Source organism: Onychomys torridus, chromosome 6, assembly GCF_903995425.1.
Source record: "Onychomys torridus chromosome 6, mOncTor1.1, whole genome shotgun sequence".
Lineage (NCBI taxonomy): Eukaryota > Metazoa > Chordata > Mammalia > Rodentia > Cricetidae > Onychomys > Onychomys torridus.
In genome coordinates, this window is record NC_050448.1 from 110,584,848 (window position 1) to 110,602,894 (window position 18,047).

At 43.0% G+C, this 18,047-nt stretch overlaps 1 protein-coding gene across 3 annotated transcripts in view; it reads left to right on the forward strand.

The window, feature by feature from the left end:
• The first annotated feature begins 10,506 nt into the window (after positions 1 to 10,506).
• The window catches only part of Ube2d3 (ubiquitin conjugating enzyme E2 D3), a 28,907-nt gene continuing 21,366 nt past the window's right edge, over positions 10,507 to 18,047 (forward strand). Inside the window, exons 1-2 of one of the 3 annotated variants that reach the window (XM_036189826.1) lie at positions 10,507 to 10,625; positions 12,096 to 12,248. In XM_036189826.1, the coding sequence (XP_036045719.1) occupies positions 12,225 to 12,248 (24 nt within the window). In that variant the 5' untranslated portion in view covers positions 10,507 to 10,625; positions 12,096 to 12,224. Of the gene's footprint in view, positions 10,626 to 10,701; positions 10,990 to 11,059; positions 11,221 to 12,095; positions 12,249 to 18,047 lie in introns of those variants that run through there. The other 2 variants (XM_036189825.1, XM_036189824.1) reach the window with 2 other exon arrangements.

Consider the following 18,047-nt stretch of genomic DNA (forward strand, 5'->3'; position numbering starts at 1 on the left):
TTTCTCCTTGTTTGCAACAAAAGTACGAGCAGAAAAGTACTATCAGAAGTAGAACCTAAAGAATCCCACCTGTTTTCTGTCTGTCTCTGTCTCTCTCTCTCTCTCTCTCTCACACACACACACACACACACACACACACAGTCTCACTCTAGGTAGCTCGGATTGGCCTCAAACTACAGCACTCCTGCCCCTGCCTCTGGAGTAGTACTGCCATTACACACCATGCTGGTCTCTGATTATTTTCTATACAATAACACAACATTGAACATGCCATTGTACAACACTGTAATGAAAGCAAGCTTTATATGGTGGTGATATGCACAAACAGACGTGAGAAGGAAGAGTAGAGACAGAAGCCCAAGGGGCAGCTGTAGTAATGGATCAAATGAGTTGATGAGAGTCACCACAGAGCATGCAAAGAATGCTGAAGTTGGAGTCACAGGACTGGTCATTACACGGATCCTGTCACCTCTGCTAAGTCATTTAACCTGGCCAATGCTGCTTCCTTATTTACAACTAGTCACCTCATAGGTCCTAAACTATTTGGATGAAACATTAACCACTTCTGTTTAACCTGTGGAATTGTCCTTAGTGGTGAAAAATACATTATAAAATTTAAAATGCAGTGTTCACTGGAGATGAAGGAAAATATGAAAGAGATTAATATGTTGAGTCTTAATGACTAGAAAGATATTCACCCTAAGCAGGTCAGTCAGGATAGGAAATGATTTTTGAAAACCAAGACTAGGGTTAAATAAACAGTGGTTTAATTGAAGAAATGTCCAGCAGGCAGTTAGTTAACAATACATTAGTATATTCTTTGGTATTTTCAATGTGAGATTATCTACTCTCCACAAATTTTTAAAATTCTTAAAAAGATGCTACCTTCAAGAGGATCTATATTCTCTCACTTAAAAACAACAAAAATCCACACACACACTTGACTTACTCTGGCCTACCTCTTCTGTAGAAGTGAACATTTGCCAGGAAAAGATCATGAAGGTGAGGAGGAGATGTGTTGGGGTGTGCATCAACTTACATGCAGGAGTTGTTGAGAAAAAAGATACTCTGGGTCCCTCCCTAGCTGCTATTCTTCATATGTACCATGTTGGCTGTCACCACTATTAGCTTAGGGTGTCTAGAGCTCAGCAGCTGGATCTGGAATTTAGGTGGGGCTCACATGATGACTTCTGTTCTTTGTGTCATTGTTTGAAGCGCTCTAGTGGTACTCAGTGATAGCCTAGGCCTGAGACCCCAAGATGGCTTCATTCACCTGTGTGGTGTGTCAGAAGAGTAATTGCTCCAACATGGTGACACTCCCCTGGCCTTAGTAGGGGCTCATAGCTCTTTAATGTCTGGCCATAGGCATTACAGAGTTTATCCCAACTCAAGGGAAAGACCCCATGAGAACAGAAAAAAAACAAAAACCCTTTTCTTTCATTTTGAGGGAAAGGGCTTCGGAATATCATTGTTTCAACTCGTGTAACTACTTAATGAGGGTGTAACTGTACTCCTGCCTGTAGTGTGACCATGTTCCACCTATGACCTTGAAGCCCCGCCCCCCAGGGTGTGGCCTCGGGACTAGCTTAAACTGATGGGCTTGGAGTGGTCCCTTCTCTCCTGAAGGGGCTTGGATGGTGTACACTGACTCAAGTGACAGCAGCGTGGGACAGGACATCAGCCTTCCAGAACTCTACCACAACTTTGCCTTATCCTGTGTAGTGAGATGTTTCCCCCAATAGAATTTCTAAATAAAATAGTTTATCAGTACCTATGGATTATCTGCAATACTTGCCATCCATGGCTTCTAGGCATAAAGGATCTCCTGAAGGCCAGACCCTGCTTATCTGCATGTTACCTGCTTATTCCCTAGAATCACAACACATAAAGTGTGGGTTCTCTGTGCCTACACATTTGAATGTCTCCAAAGTTCTTATATTGTAAACAATCCCCAATGCAGCAGTCATTGAAAGACAGGGTCTAATGAGACGGTTAGGCTGAGATTTTTGCCTTCAGGAATAGATTAATAGCACCCAGTGAGTGTGTTGGTTCTCAAAAGAGAGGATTTGTAAGTTTGTACTACTCTGGCTTTGTCTCCTGGTCTTACATGTGCTTGCTGGTCTTTCCACCACGTAATGATAAAAAGGAAGATCTTTCACCAGATGTGTCCCATCGATCTTGCATTCCTAGCTTTAGGCATGAACTAAATAAAGTTTATAATTTAAAAAAGTCATATGTACAATGTGTTTCTATTAAATGTCTATGCCTTTAATTGTAGATGAATTGCTAAACGGTCTTATTAAATAAAAGATACAGAGCCAGAAATCGGGGTTAGAATCTGAGAGATCAGAGGAATAGGGAAAGCCACAGCTAACCTCACCTCACCAACTCTGTAGCTTCCAAAGAGAGAGACCTGCTTCCTGTATATCTATGCTTATATTCCTTTGTTCTGTTCTATTGGCTCTCAGCCCAGCTACATCACTTCCTCTTCCTGCCCAGCTCTGTCATTTCCTGTCTGTCTGTACAGACCTCTATGGTTAGTGCTGGGATTAAAGTCGTGTTACCACGCTTGGCTGTGTTCCCCAGTGTGGCCTTGAACTCATAGAGATCCAGACAGATCTCTGCCTCCCAAGTGATAGGATTAAAGGCATGTGCTACCACTGCCTGACTTCTATGTTAATATAGTGGCTAGCTTTTTCCTCTGATCCTCAGGTAAATTTTATTGGGAGACACAGTATATTGGGGAACACAATACATCACCGCATTTCATTTAGACACAGAATGTAAGATAGTTCCTGTTGATCTTTAAAAATTTAGTTTCTCTTGGTGTAGTTCTATCTTTACACTAAGTCTGTGGTTATGTCTAGGCTGGCATAGCATCTCACTAACTGGTCAGTGGTAACTGGGTAGCAGCACTTCATCCATTAAAAAGCAGGCTTGGGGGGGGGGGGATTAGCTCAGTGGTAGAGCGCTTGCCTAGCAAGCGCAAGGCCCTGGGTTCTATCCTCAGCTAAAAAAAAAAAAAAAAAAAAGCAGGATTGGGGGTTGGAACAAACTTGCCTTGTGTATCTTCTGCCTCTTACCATGTGAGTTTGAGATCTCTTGGAGTCCAGGCTAGCTTCAAAGTATGTACCAAAACTAGCTTTGAATTCCTGACCCTCTTTCCTCCACCTCCTAAGTGCTGGGATTGCAGTTATGCATTACCAGGCCTAGCTTAGTCCCTGCCATTTTACTCTAACTCCTCTTAAATGACCTGACTTGTGGTTGTACAGAATTCTGGTTATACAGAGATATTTTATTGGCCTATTTTGTTTTCATGCCCAGCAATAGTTTACAAATAACATCCTTTCTAGTTCTACCTTAAATAAAAGTCTTACGCTTTTACTTGAGTTCCTAGAAATGAGTTAACATTTCCTCTTATCTAGCAGTAAGACATGAGTTTCTCAACCTTAGGGAACCTTGAGATGAGAAGTAAAAGTTGATATTGGAAACTTTATTCTGTAGTAAAAAGTTTTATGAAGTTGAATTCTCCAGTAATTGCAGCTTTAGTTGTTCCTAATAGACATTAAGTCAGTGAAGTTTGGAGGGCTCTGTCATCATGTAAAGCTCAAAACTACACTATGTGAAAAAAGCCAGAAAAGAGGATACACTGTGTACCTCAAAATTCTAGAAAATGCAAAGTAGGCATAACAAGATGACTCAGCAGGTAAAAGTGATGTCACCAAGTCTGACAACCTAAACTCAATCTCCAGGGCCTTACCATGGTAAAGAGAACTGACTCCCAAAAACTTTCCTCTGACCGTGGCACACGTGCCAACAGGCACGAAATAAGTATTTTAAGGCATGAAATAAAATTTTTTTGGTTTTTGTTTTTTTGTTCTTGTTTTTTTTTTTTTTTTGGGGGGGGGGAGACAGGGTTTCTCTGTGTAGCTTTTGTGCCGTTCCTAGAACTCACTCTGTAGCCCAGGCTGGCCTCAAACTCACAGAGATCTGCCTGCCTCTGCCTCCCAAGTGCTGGGATTAAAGGCATTCGGCCACCACTGCCCAGCGACATGAAAGAAATTAAAAAAAAAAAAAGCAAACTAATCTACAGAAAAAAAAAAAGAAAACAGGTCAGTGGCTTCCTTTGAAAGGGAAATGAGAAATAACTTACACACACAAGCACAAAGTAACTTGTGTCAATGCTCATTTTATTTGGTGGTACTTTCATTGGTATATAAAAATATGTTATTAAATTCTATGCGTTAAACATAATGATTTGTACATGTCAGTTGTGTTTCTTTAAAGCTATTAAAAATATAATACTCTAGCTGTGGCCCATTTGGGGAGATAAGGGAAAGGCAATTCCTTTATTCTGAACTAAGTACTTTTTAAAAGATGTTTCCCCTTACTAGAACCTATCAAAGTTTCATTTCTGTTGCTTTAATAAATACCTAGAGAAAAAACAACTTAAAGAAGAAAGTGTTCCTTTGGCTTACAAACCCAGGTTATGTTTAACATTATAAACATAATCCCAGCACTCAGGAGGCAGAGGCAGGTAGATCTCTGAGTTCGAGGACAGCCTGATCTACAAACTAAGTTCTGGGACAGCTGGGCCTGTTACATAGAGAAACCTTGTCTCCAAAAACATAACAAAACAAAGTACTCCTAAGAAAATCACACCTGAAAGCATGGGTGTGGGCTTCTCAAAGTCTCTTCCACCACACTTTGATATATCCTCCACACGGCTATCATAGTGATTTTTTTGAGAATGAAATCCAATCAAGCCTTTTTATGTAAACAATATTCCATCCCATCTACTTCAGAATAAAAGGATGTCAAGATTTAGTCATCTATTTCAATCTTATCTCAGTGGTGCATATACATGTGTGCATGTAAGGGCACACACACAGCCAAAGTACGTGTCGCTTCCCAAAGTTCAATGTTTTTTTCTATTGCCTATGAAGTTTCCTTTTCCCAGCTCTGCCTCACTTTTTCACTTACACTGCTCTGGTTAGAAGACAAATTATTGGGGTTGGGGATTTAACTCAGTGGTAGAGCGCTTGCCTAGCAAGTACAAGGCCCTGGGTTCAGTCCTCAGCTCTGAAAAAAAAAAAAAAAAAGACAACGACGACAAATTATTCTATCAACAGATTTGTACTACGTTAACATTTGGTTTAAGCTAGGCATGGTGATGCATCCCTGCAATCTCAGCATTCCAGAAGCTGAGGCAGAAGAATCACAGCTTTTAGGCCAGCCTGGTTATATGAGTTTAGTTTGAGGTCAGTCTTGAATTATAAGTGGATTCGTGGTGGTGTTTTGTTGTTGGTGGTGGTGGTGGTTTTTAGTGTATATGGGTATTTTCCCTACATGTATATCTAGGTACTACATGCATTCTGGTGCTTGTGGTGATCAGAAGAGGACATTTGATCTCCTGGGTTATATCTGGGGTCACAGATGGTTGTGAGCCACAATGTGGGTGCTGGGAAGAGAACCCAGATCTCTGGAAGAGAGGCCAGTGCTCTTAACTGCTGAACCATTTCTCAAGCATCTGAGCTTGTTTTTAAAAACTGTTACTTGTAAGTAAATGTTTACTGAAAGGCAGAATGCCTTTGAAACATGGAAGAGTTACAGTGACTATTTCAAGCTAACAAACACAAAAAAGCTAACTAAGTTTTGTGAAACTAAGTGACTATAGTAGTATTAAACTAAATTTCTGTGTTCTAAGGCAAAAGCTTCAGCAAAGAGGAATGTATTAATTAGGGTTTCCCAAAGAAACATTGGAATTGGCTCTGACACTATCATGAAGGCCACAAAGTCCCAAAATATGCCATTTTTATATAATGATGAACAAGTAAAGTTAGTGATCTAGTTTAGTCCAAGTATGAAGACCTGGAGGCTAGAGAGGAGAATGCTATAAAAGCTTCATTGTAAATCCAAAGGTCAGAAAACCAGTAGTATTGATACCTATCTGGGGCCAGAGAAGATGGATATAAGCAAGAAGCAAATTTAATTTTATTCAAAATCTCAATGGATTGAAAAATTCTTGTTTGCCTTGAGGGCAGTCTTTGGTCTCAGTCTACTGATTGAAAGGTAATCTCTTCCAATAACATCCCATGGATACAGCAGGAAAAATGTTTTACCAACTATTTGGGCATCCCTCTATCCAGGAAAGCTGACACATAACATGTCAAAGTTAGCCATCACAAGTACTTTCATATAGTTGGGACACTGTCCTTTCCCCAGAAGAGAATGATGTTTTTGAATGATGTTGACTTTTCTTCTAACTTAAATATTATGATATAAAATAGTATTTAAAATACTGATAAAGTATTAATACATATTGTACAATCTGATAGAGTAAGAAAGGTAATTGCTTAATATTTGTGTTTGTAAATATATAAAAAGTATATATGCACACACACATGAATTCATAAAAAATAATTCATGCCAAGCAAAGAAAAAAGCTTTCCTGCTTACTTTTAGTTTATTGGCTTATAACATTTTCCTTCCCACTTATTTCTGCCATACCTCATTTAGCCTGGCCTAGAACTCAGTAGTAGCCCAGGCTGACCTTAACTCATGATCTTCCTGCTTTGCTTCCTAGGTGCTGGGATTACAGGTGTGTGCCACCAGATGCCAGCATTCTGCTCTGTTTAGTGCAATTTTGCTCCACAGATATATGACTGAAATCAACCATTAAGTATCTGGGTTATTTGAGTATCTTGACTAACAGGTACTATGAACATTTGTGTGTATGCTTTCTGCAGGAAAAACAACACCACCACCACACTAATTCTTTTTTACCTCAAAGATTTGTGAATGGCTCATTATAGCCCAAACCCTACCAATTTAAGGTCAAAATGTGTTTTCAACATGAAAACACAGCTTTTATTTCAAAATAGTGTCATTATGTAACCCAGGTTGGCCTCCAATTAATTGGATTTTTTTTGTTTTAAGATTTATTTATTTACCATGTATACAGTATTCCTGTACACCAGAAGGCACCAGATCACATTATATATGGTTGTGAGCCCTCATGTGGATGCTGGGAATTGAACTCAGGACCTCTGGAAGAACAGCCAGTGCTCTTAACCCCCGAGCCATCTCTCCAGCTCCAAATTAATTAGATTTTTATGCAAGTAATATATTTGTTTCACTTGAGCTCCAAATCATGTATTTGCAGAATATGCAAATGAGCTTTGAATATAAAATCTTATACTTTATTGTGTATATGATATGTATTACCTGAGGGCACTTTTAAGACAGGGATGTGGGGGGGTGTCTCATGTTTTAACTCATTCTTGCCCTAAACTTCAAAAAGATGTGCTGGGTGGTGGTAGTGGTAGTGGTGGTGGTGGTGGTGGTGGTGCTGCTGCTGCTGCTGCACACCTTTAATCCCAGCACTCTGGAGGCAGAGGCAGGCAGATTTCTGTGAGTTCCATGAAAGGAGCAAAGCTACAAAGAAACCCTGTTACGAAAAACCAAAAAAAAAAAAAAAAAAAAGTATGAGTGTTTTTGCCTCCATGTATTTATATATTACTTGCATTCCTGGTACCCATGGAGGCCAGAAGGCAACAAATCCACTGGAACTGGAGTACGGATGGTTGTGAGCCACCATGAAGATCTCTGTATTGAACTTGGTCCTCTGGTGAATACCTTTTTTTTTTGAGCTGAGGATCGAACCCAGGGCCTTGTGCTTGCCAGGCAAGTGCTTCTACCACTGAGCTAAATCTCCAACCCGAACTTGGTCCTCTAGAACAGCAACAAGAGCTCTTAACTTCTGACCAATCTCTCCAGCCTCTAGCATCAAACTCTTCATGTAACTGAGTATGACCACAAATTCCTGATCCTTCTGCCTCTACCTCCCAAGGCTGGGATTATAGGCCTTCAATACCATGTCCAGCTAAAACATATCTTTTTCTTAACTAATCAGTAAAGAAAAATTTTGCATTTCTTCAACTAATGATGTAGGAGATAAACACCATAGTGTTGGCCAAACCTACTTTTCAATGTGTGTAACTTTGTATCACCACATTATAATTCTAACAAATACTGGCAGTATCATTCTCTTTATCATTGTTTCAAAGTTTAGTTCTTTATTAACCTATTAGATCCTACTGTATTTATTTTTATTTCTTTTGGGTTAAAAATCTTACATATCCCAAGCAGACCTTGCACTTGATACAAGGTGAGGATAAACTCCACACATCCACTCCTGTTCCAACCCCAAGTGCTGGGTTACAGGAATGCTGCTACCATCCAGTTTATAGGTGCTAGGGAGTTGAACCTAGAGCTCCATGACTGCTAGACACACACTGTACCAACTGTGTGTGTCCCTAGTCCTGTCTTACTGTGTCCATAAAACTTACTCATGTTTGCTTTCTCTTTAAAACTGCTAACTGTACTTCAAATGTCTTTACAGTATGAATTTCAATATATGTATATTTAAATATGTGTACTTACATATGAAACATTATTTTGAGAAGGGTCCACAGCGTTACTGAACCGCCCACACATTTTTAGACACAAGATCTCTGACCTCATATTTGTTCCAGTATGCTGTGCTTTGTTGCACAGCAGTGAAGTTTCAGTGCACTTTTATGTTGAAACTTGTTAGATTAGGGCACAGGAATTGCTTTCTTTGAAACTTCTTCATTGCCCTCCCTATATGTTGAGAGTCCCTGACTGGTAAGTTCCACTGTTTCCCACCAATCATTGCACCTTGGCTTCTGAAAGTACAAAACAAATGGAAGAAAGTCAGTTTCAGATGTCAATTAAAAACACAAATATAAAACATCTTGTTCTATAAAACTGCATTCAGCAAATACTCTGCAGTTCAACACCTGCATTCACATTCCACTTCCACCACTCAATCGTCTGTCCCCTTGGTATAACAACAATCTGTGTGTGTCCTAGTTTCTCCATTTGTAATAAAGTGATTATTTTTGAAAATAATAGTCCCTGGTACATAATTTTCTAAGTATTAAGCTCTCTATATATTTATATTATTACTTCAATATAATTCATATTCACAGTCACTGATTAGTCCAGTTAAATGTCTGAGCTGTGGCTGATAACAGGGAGGAGTAGCAGTGTGTGTAGGGGTAACAAGAACAAAGTCTGACATATATGTATGTGACACTGTCACAGGGAGACCCATTATTTGTATGCTATCATAAAAGAGTAAACACTGATATAACCTGTACAGTGTCCTTTCACATTATGACATTTGAAACACAGCAGGTCTGAGAGAGGGCAGGCATTACTCATCTAGATTGGCGGTGAAGAAACAAAGCTGTAAGATGTGGAACCAGACCAGTATCCTAAATAGAAAAAAGCAGTCAGCAAGAACTCCCATCTGGGTTTCTCCCTCCACCTCCACACGTAATGCTTTGCTTCTACTTTAACTGGTTAGCCTGAAGAGAGAACAATGGGTTGTTTTCAGAGAGGAGGAAGTGTCAGAGGTGGCCAGGAGAGCATGAAGTAAGTACTCAGAAATGGTTCAAATAATCTCTATCACTTGGGAGCTTGTTGTAAATGTATCATCTCGGGCTCCTACTCGGCTTACTAAATCAAAATCAACATTTTAAATTAAACTACAGGTGATTCCTATGGGCACTATTTGAAGCAGCTGTATCCCACTAATTCCTCGTGACATATATATGTGTATATATACACACGATATATACCCTCATTCTTAGATCCTTCATCACTTTTTATCATTTTAATTAGGGACTATTGTCTGCAACAGGTTTTTAAAATTCAACTTTTTTCCATGTAGTCCTTAAGGATTTCCACTTTAAGTGGGGTTATTCATGGGTGTTAGAAAACCCTAAACCGGGTTTATCCGTTCTGCCTTTAAATGCCTTTCAAAAACTTAAAGTCTTAGTTTTTAACCAAAGGATACAGTAGATGACAAACGGCCCTCTACACCTTAAGCACGACAGATTAACAACACTTAGAGCTCTCACCCAGCGAATTTAATCCAGACTCATTCCCTAATGTTTTGCCACTTTGGGGTTCAAAAACTGGGCCAGCAGCGGGAGATAGAAGACTTTGCCTGACGTCGGGGGACCTATGCAATCCGATCACAATTAAGCTGCATTGTTAAGGCTATGCCAACGCGGGCCCCGAGGGTTTGCAACGCACAGCACCCCGCACGTGGCGGTGCTATCGGCACTCAGCCTGGGTCTGTTTTAAATTACCGTTCCTAATTTGAGGGGAGCCTCCTCCCGCTGCTTAAGCCCCTCGGTGGAGCACCGGACGAAATCTCCATCACCTGGGCCACCGGAAACCAGGAACCCGCTCCAGCCGGCGGCCCCTCCCACAGCGCATTCCCGATTGGACGCCCGCCCGAGAGAGGGCAGTGTCGGCGCGCGCCGGGCGGCCTGGGGCATTCCACTTCCTCTCCCGCCCACCAGCACAAGCACTCAGGGGCGGTGCTTTCCGCCCCAAGACCCGCCCAGCGAGAACCTGGGGTGGGTGGGTGGGGGTGGTTCCCGGCGCATCTCGCGATACCTTGCCGATTTGGGGGCGGGCCCCAGCCAGGAAGAGAGCACAAAACTGCCCTGAAGTCATTGCAGACCCGGAGCTCCGGTTAGCCTGCCACGAGGTTCTCGCGAGATCCGCCGCCTCCATCCCAAGTGAGGAAAACCGGGGGCCACTGCGGGGAGGGGCGTGGGGGCCTCCACCGCGCAGCTGCCGCTTCCATTACCTTCCTCCTAAGGTCTCCTTCCGGTTCTCGATGCTTCTCTGAGTCTCAGGGTTTCCGCCACTCGTCTACCCTTCCCCACCCCCCCCACCTCGGCCCATGACCCGCCTCCGTCCCCCGCCCTCCCGGTCCGACCTCCGATCGGTTTAGTAAGACGGTGCTGTTCCGACCCGAGGGGGACGGCGGGGAGGGTGGCGCGTCCGCTCGGCCTGGACCAGGGCAGCAAACCGCTCCCGTCCAACCCCTCGGCTCGCCCCGCGCTCGCGACGGCGGCGTTGGCGGACGGATACGCGGCGGTGAATAGGCGGGCGGGCGGGCGGGCGCGGGGGTAGTGGGGGGGGGGGGGGGGGGGGGGGGGGGGGGGGGGGGGGGGGGGGGGGCGGAGCGTGGCAGCTGGCAGTAGTTCCGTCAGAGCGGACATCTTGTGGCTGTGCCGTGCGCGTGAGCCCCGTCAGGGCCGGGGAGGCACCAGCTGCCGCGCGGGGAGGAGGCCGAGGCCGCAGCTCGAGGGAGGCCCCGGCCCCTCTGTACGCGTGGGTGTGGACAGCTCGGGGAAGGGGAGGGAGGGCGGCCGCCCGCCGGGCCGGGCCGGGGCAGGCCGGGCAAGCCGGGGCCGGGCGGGGGCCAGCGCGGCGCCCCCGGGGGCTGGGGGCGGCCCGAGTGGGCAGCCCTCGGGGCTGGGCTGGGCGGGGTGGGGTGGGGAGGCCGGCGAGGCCGGGGCCCGGCTGGAGGAGGGGGCCGGGGTGGGGTGGGGGGGACATGGGCGCGTCCTCGCGCGGGAGCCCGAGCTCCGCGGCCGCCGGGCGCGTGGTGGAGCGGCGGCCGCGGGAGGAGGAGGAGGAGGAGGCTGGGCGCGCGCACGTAGCAGCGCGCTGCGAGGCGGAGAGGAAGGTGGTGTCCGGGGCGACCCAGCTCCAGCCCCAGCCGCGGGGGACGGCGGCACCCACCGGCCCCGCTCGCCTTCCGCCGGCCCGCCGACCTTTGGAGCAGAAGCCGAGAGGAGCCCGGCGGCGGCCCGGGGCCTCCCTCCCCTCCCCCTCCGCCTTTCTTTGCCCGAGTGACGCCGGCCTAGCGCCGACTAGGCCCCGGCTCCTCCTCTGCCCGGCTCTGGACCCTGCCCCGCACCCACCCCTTTCTCCTCCGCCTCTTCCTCTCCCACCCGGGGCCCTCTTCCTTTCAAGAGGCCGGGAAGTTAAGCGGGTGGCCGCCTCCTCTCGGCTCTTCCCGTCACCCTCGCCCTCTCCGAGAGGGCGACCCGCGGAGAGGAGGAGGAGGAGGAGTTGGTGCGGCTTGGCTACCCCGCCCTGGCCGGATCGCGACGGTTTTTCCGGGCGCTGGAATCGGCAGGGCTTCTCGCCGAGGCCGGGGCGAGTGGCTGACCCTGCCCCGTTCTTTGCACAAGGCGCCTGTGTCTGGCAGAGCCGGTGTGAGAAGAGACAATCCTTCCTCGCCGCCGGGCTGAGCAGGACTTTTGGCCGGACCTTTGGAGTGCACATCGGGAGAGTGAGGAGCCCGGCGAGCAGCACAGACTATGGCGCTGAAACGGATTAATAAGGTAAACGGCTGGGGCTGGATGGTATGGACGGGGTCATGGGAAGAAAGGAGGGCTCCCGGCCCCAGAGAAAAGTGTGGGAGTGGGACACAATTCTGAAGATAGCATTTCTCGGGCTGCCTGCAACGCGGGGTGTTATTTATGAAATGAGCTTTAAGTTGGGGGAACTGAGTGCTTTTGGCAAGCGAAATGTTGGGTTGAATTTTACTAGAATCTGCAGATTATGGGCGAGGGAGCGTGGCTTCTAGGCGCCTCGGTTTTCGGCCTCACGAAGAGTTAGTCCGGTTTGGGAAGTGGAATTGTGTAGAGGCCCTCGGGCAGGTGTCATAGTACTGCTTCCTAGTCTTGGTTCTTCAAAACTTGTTTAGCTGTACTGTGGCTATAGACCTTCTAGGAAGAAAGGAACGAAACAGATGAGAAAGAAAGCGTTTTGTTCCGAACTCTACTGAGGGTCAGGGTATTATAAACAGAACTCGGTTTGCTAAAAGGTAGTGACGAAGTCTGCCCAGAAGTCTAACCCAATCTGGGCAGTTACACAAGACCAAGTGGGGTTGGGAGGAGGTGGCACTGTTGCCACTTCCTGTGTTGTGTGGTCGCAGCAGCTCTCACCCGAAGCTATTTATCTGAAGCACCGGGAACTGATGTAAATGCCTTCAGAAAGATCCCTGGGGCGTGGGGGTGTTTGACAGTGCAGGAAGACAGTGCTTTGCTTAGAACCCTTCCTTACGGAGGCCTGTTCAGGTCAGTATAATTTGATAAGTTGTTGGTTTAAGTTGGGAAGAAGCTAGGGTTTTTCAGAGGTATAGTGTGAGCAGAACCACCACCTTGGGTGGTTTAGTCTCATTTTCTTGCTCTAACTTCTATCCCGCATTTTAAGATGGCGGCTGCTTGAACTGGTTCGAGTTCTTTCTGGCATCTCCTTTTCTATTAATACGAAAATGTTCTCTGTTAAGTGTTAACCGTTTATCTGGTTGTAGGGAGTTCTAAGATCCTATGCCTACAAGGCTTAACCTAAATTGAAACTCTCAGACTGAATTTCTTTCCTTAATTTGTGCCTGTGTGGGGTGTATTTGGTTCTTGCACAATCGAGAGGGTGGAGTATTTACAGCTAACTTGAAAAAAATGTGCAATAAACTCTGTCTTAATAGAAGACAAAATAGGAAGGTTTGGTGTTAGAAACTTGGGCTCTTGTAGGATAGTTTTTAGACTCTGGAAAGAACATCCCGGATCTGGATTGACTACAGTAGATCTATCTGGTGCTACTTTATTTCTAGTTACTTAATATGGATAACTTGCTAGGCTTAATTGGCAAGGCTAGAGTTTCGTGAAAGTTAAAATCTTACCTGAATATACTGATGCTGAAATCTTGGGATTTTTAGGACGTCATGCAAAACTCTAACTGAACTGTGTGTATTCTTGATGATAATGCAAAGGAGAGAAAACCTTAGGACTCAAGACTTTGCATAGATAACTTTAGAATAATCACTTAACTGACAATTTTGGGGAGTGAATCTCACATTAGAGGTGCATAATTGTTCTTTGCAGCATACTTAATACGGAAGACCATAACATTCAGTACTAATGAAAATAATTCAGACCCATAGATTTTTTTTTTTTTTTATAAATGTAAAACACTTTAATGGAAGGCCTTACAGGTTTTTTTTGTTGTTGTTGTTTTACAGGTGATGCCCAGCTGCTCTGGCACCATTTTAATGACTTAAAAGTTCTAGAGGCAGTAGGTTAAGTTGTAAACATTTGTAGTGAAAACACTTGAGTTAGAATCAAGAAGTTTAGCTATGTGCCTGATTGATGCCAGGGATTTTTCTAGATACTGGAATAACAAGAGAACACACATCTTTTAAGTTTGAAGAATGTTGATACTGGATATATAAACTTTCTACATTAGAGAACTATTTGTATGCCACATCACTGATTCAACCTAAAGAATATTTCTAACTTACCTGTTAGATTCCCCCCCAAAACATTGTCAGAATCGTGAGACTTCTTCTAAAATGTCACTCAGATGCAGCCATAGTTTTTGAAAGTTCAGAAAGAGGATGCTTTTTTTTCCCCTTAAGGCATCATTTCTCTAAAATTAAGGAGCCAGTTAGTTAGCCATTATCTTGAGTTTTTATTGCTCCCTGTTTTGAATTCTTGTGATTTCCTCCAACAAGTGTTAACATGCCTGTAGTTCTCTGTATTTTATTAAATTTTGTATACCACTGTAAGCTTTAGTGATCAATTGGAGCAAGTTGTTGTTTTTAATTTTCCATAGATAATTATTAATGTTTTTTAGTCCAGATAACCTTACACTTACTCTCGTGTTGTATTTGTTATTTGAACCAAATTCTACTGTGGTCCTGTTATTCACAGGCATTTTAAAAGCTGAATTCCAAATCTGTTCTGGGAGCTTTAAGAAATTCTACTACTCTAAAAGCAAAAATAACTGTTAGATATTTGGGGAACTTGAGAACTTATATTAAAGATCTAAACATAATCCAAGCCAAAAATTTTGTTTTATAGTATTTGCACTGTTTCATAACTTTTAAACAATAATTTGTAAGTAATTTTTTTTTGCAACAAATGTGGAAAATTAGCTGCAGTTGACATCTTCATTATGAAGTAAGAATTAAGTCACTGTTAAATTTAAAAAAGAAACAAAAACTTCATCCAGCTGTTGATGTAGCAGAGTTGAGACTAGAACCCAGGCCTTCTAATTCTAGATTGCTCTGGTAACCACTGCATTTTTATACCATTCAGGTTTCTGTGGTAGCTAAGACCTAGCATGGGGTCTCTTGTGTAGTAGACCTCAAAACAGCCATGTGAGATACTCACTCCATTTTGTGGATGAGGTAACAGGCACAGAAGTTGACTTTTGACTTGTTCAGTCACACAACTAGTGAGTAATGGGTTTCTAATAAGGTATTTCATCTCCAAAAACACTAAAAAAAGACGTATCTTTTGGACCATTTCAATTCTTACTAAACGAATGGTTTTTTTTTTCCTGAAATATGCTGATTTCTACCTCATAGAAATAATGAGGATTTAGTCTGATTTTTATGTTAAAGCTAATTTGTAAATTAAGACTGGAATGTATTTAATTCTTAAGTAGTTTCCATTATGGGCTAGAAACTGCTGTGTGTTGGTGGTTAAGTGCTGGAATTGTCTTAAAGTACACAAATTACTGGGTCAAGCTTTGAAGGCCGATAGGTTTGATTCCATTTTTGTTATGCTCATAAAGGTTAAGTTGAATTATTCTTCAAAGCACTGGAGAAAGCTAGCTATCTGTGTAACTACATTGTCAATCAAGCTTTACATTTTTGTTGCTTCCTGGGTTCAAGTGCCTGTTAACATTCAAATCAGTTTTCAGGTTTTTCTTTTTGTTGGTTGGTTGGTTGGTTTGCTTTTAATTGAGTTCTTGGGATGCTATTGGTAAGGGGGAGCACTTGGTATGGTGTGGAAGTCATAAGTACTTCTGGGGTTACCTCCCACCTTTACCATGGGTTCTGGAGATTGAACTCAGATTGTTTGCATTCTAAGCAAGCGCCTTTATGCGCTGTGAGCCATCTTAACCAGCCTCAGCTTCCTGATGTTGATTAAAAATGTTTCAGCTTAAATTTTGAGACAGGATGTCACACAAAGGTTGGTCTGGAATAAGGAAGGCACTTCCGTCTCAGCCTTCTGAGTGCTGGATTATGATGATTAGAGGACTGGGCCAGTATGCCCAGTTTTTTGATTGATTGTGCAAATTTTATTCGTGTTTTTATTTTTACATTTTGAAGTTGAGTTTGACTTACAGCTATTGTGTAGGTAGGTTTTGACAGGACATTTTTATTTCAGAAAATCCTGGCCTTTTTGGTTTTTCGAGACAGGGTTTCTCTGTAGCTTTGGAGCCTGTCCTGGACTAGTTTTGTAGACCAGGCTAGCCTGGAACTCAGAGATCCACCTGCCTCTGCCTCCCGAGTGCTGGGACTAAAGGCATGTGCCACTACTGCCAGGCAAATTCTGGCTTTTTTAAGAATACCCCAGTGTGAGATCTTACTAAATCAACTTTTAGAAAGATATAATTTTGAAAACATTAAGGGATTCTAAACTTGCTCTTAGTTAGAAACCTCTGGGGGTTAATTTCATCAGTGCTTCATTGGGGTTGTAATTGTATAATGTGTTACCAGAGGATAAAAACTCAGGAAGGCCATCATCATTCATGAGAATCCGCTTTGGTTGGGGGGGGGGGGAGCATTAAACACATTCATGTGTTTATCTCCTTTGTATAACTTATTTTCCAAGGTTTATCAAAATTCTTTACTATTCTGTATCATAATGGGGGTTTTAGGAGCTTGCTACTATGACAGTGATCTTAATTCAAACTTCAGTAATGTTGAGTACATTTAATATCTTGGTTTATAACCAGTTTGCCTTGAAACATGTATTCTTAAAATTCCTCGGGCAGCTAAGGTAGTACATGCCTGTAGTCTACATTCTGGGGACTAAAGTATTGGCAATCAATACAAATTGGAGGTGGCTTTGGCAATGTAGCTATAAATCCTGTCTCAATACAAAACAAATGGTCCTCAGGCTTGTTATGTGGGATGGGGAAGGGGAAAATTTTGTATTTTTATACCTTGTTTATCTTCTAGGGACCTTTTGGGTAACTTTGTGGCGGTTTTGTTCTATTTAAGTTCTCAGTTGTGATTCAGTACTTTTGGTTAGATGTTTCAGGATGGAAATGCTTATTCACATTAACTTTAATCCTAACCACTAAGTATTTACTACCGCTGGGTTGCTGCTAACTTTATTTTTCATATCTGCAAAATGCCTGATTTGCTTTCATGGATAAAAGCTTTCTTTTGGTGTACTCCAATACTACTTAGAAAAAGATTTTTCTCTTTCTGAGATAGAGCCTTACTAGGGCTACATTTGCGTGTAGCCTGGGCCTAGCTTTGAATAATCTTAAGTGACTTACCTTCAAGGATGATCTAAGGAAGGAAAATTGTAGTATTATTCACTCAAGCCATTCTTAGTACCTTGTCTAATAAACAAGCATACTTGTGCCACCTATAATTAGAACTAAACAGGAAGCTAATTCCTTGTTAGTGATGTAAGGCAGCATAGTGTACAGAACCCACCTTGTAATCCCCACCTTGTAATCCTTAGGATAAAGGAAACTAAGATTCCTTGGGAAAGGTTACAAACCTGAGTTTAAAAGGGGTGGGTTTTGTTGTGGTGCTTTGAGTTTGGGCTTTTTGAAATAGTCTGATGTGTCTGGGCTTTCTCAAACTTCATCCTCCTACCTGAACTATGCCAGCTAAATTGATGATTCCTTTTGATTCTTTATGTCTACAGTTCTGTGAAGTTTGTTCAGATCATAATCTTTTGCCAAGTATCTTCTGGAAATAATTGTAGTAACCATAAATTTCTGAGAATCTTGTTTCTTTGACATTTTTTGTTAAATAAGAAATTGAAGTTGCAGCAGTTGTTGTAATGAGCAGTTGGGATAAGATTTTTAATCTCAACACTTTAGAGGTTTTTCTATTCCTGCTTCCTGCCTTGTATCATCTCAGAAATGTTATTCAGAATAGGTGTGCAGCAAGGGCTATTTTGATTCCATTGTAAGTCAAGTCAGATTGAGTTTTGGAAAAGTGGGCTCCCAAGTAAAATACAGGAAATTAACTTTGAAAAATAGTAAAAATTCTGATAGGAAATCTGTTACTACCTTTTGTTATGTACTAAAATACAAGAGAGTCAGATTAGGACAACTGATACTATCACCTGGAGGTGTAGTAGTAATGTACTGTATTTAGG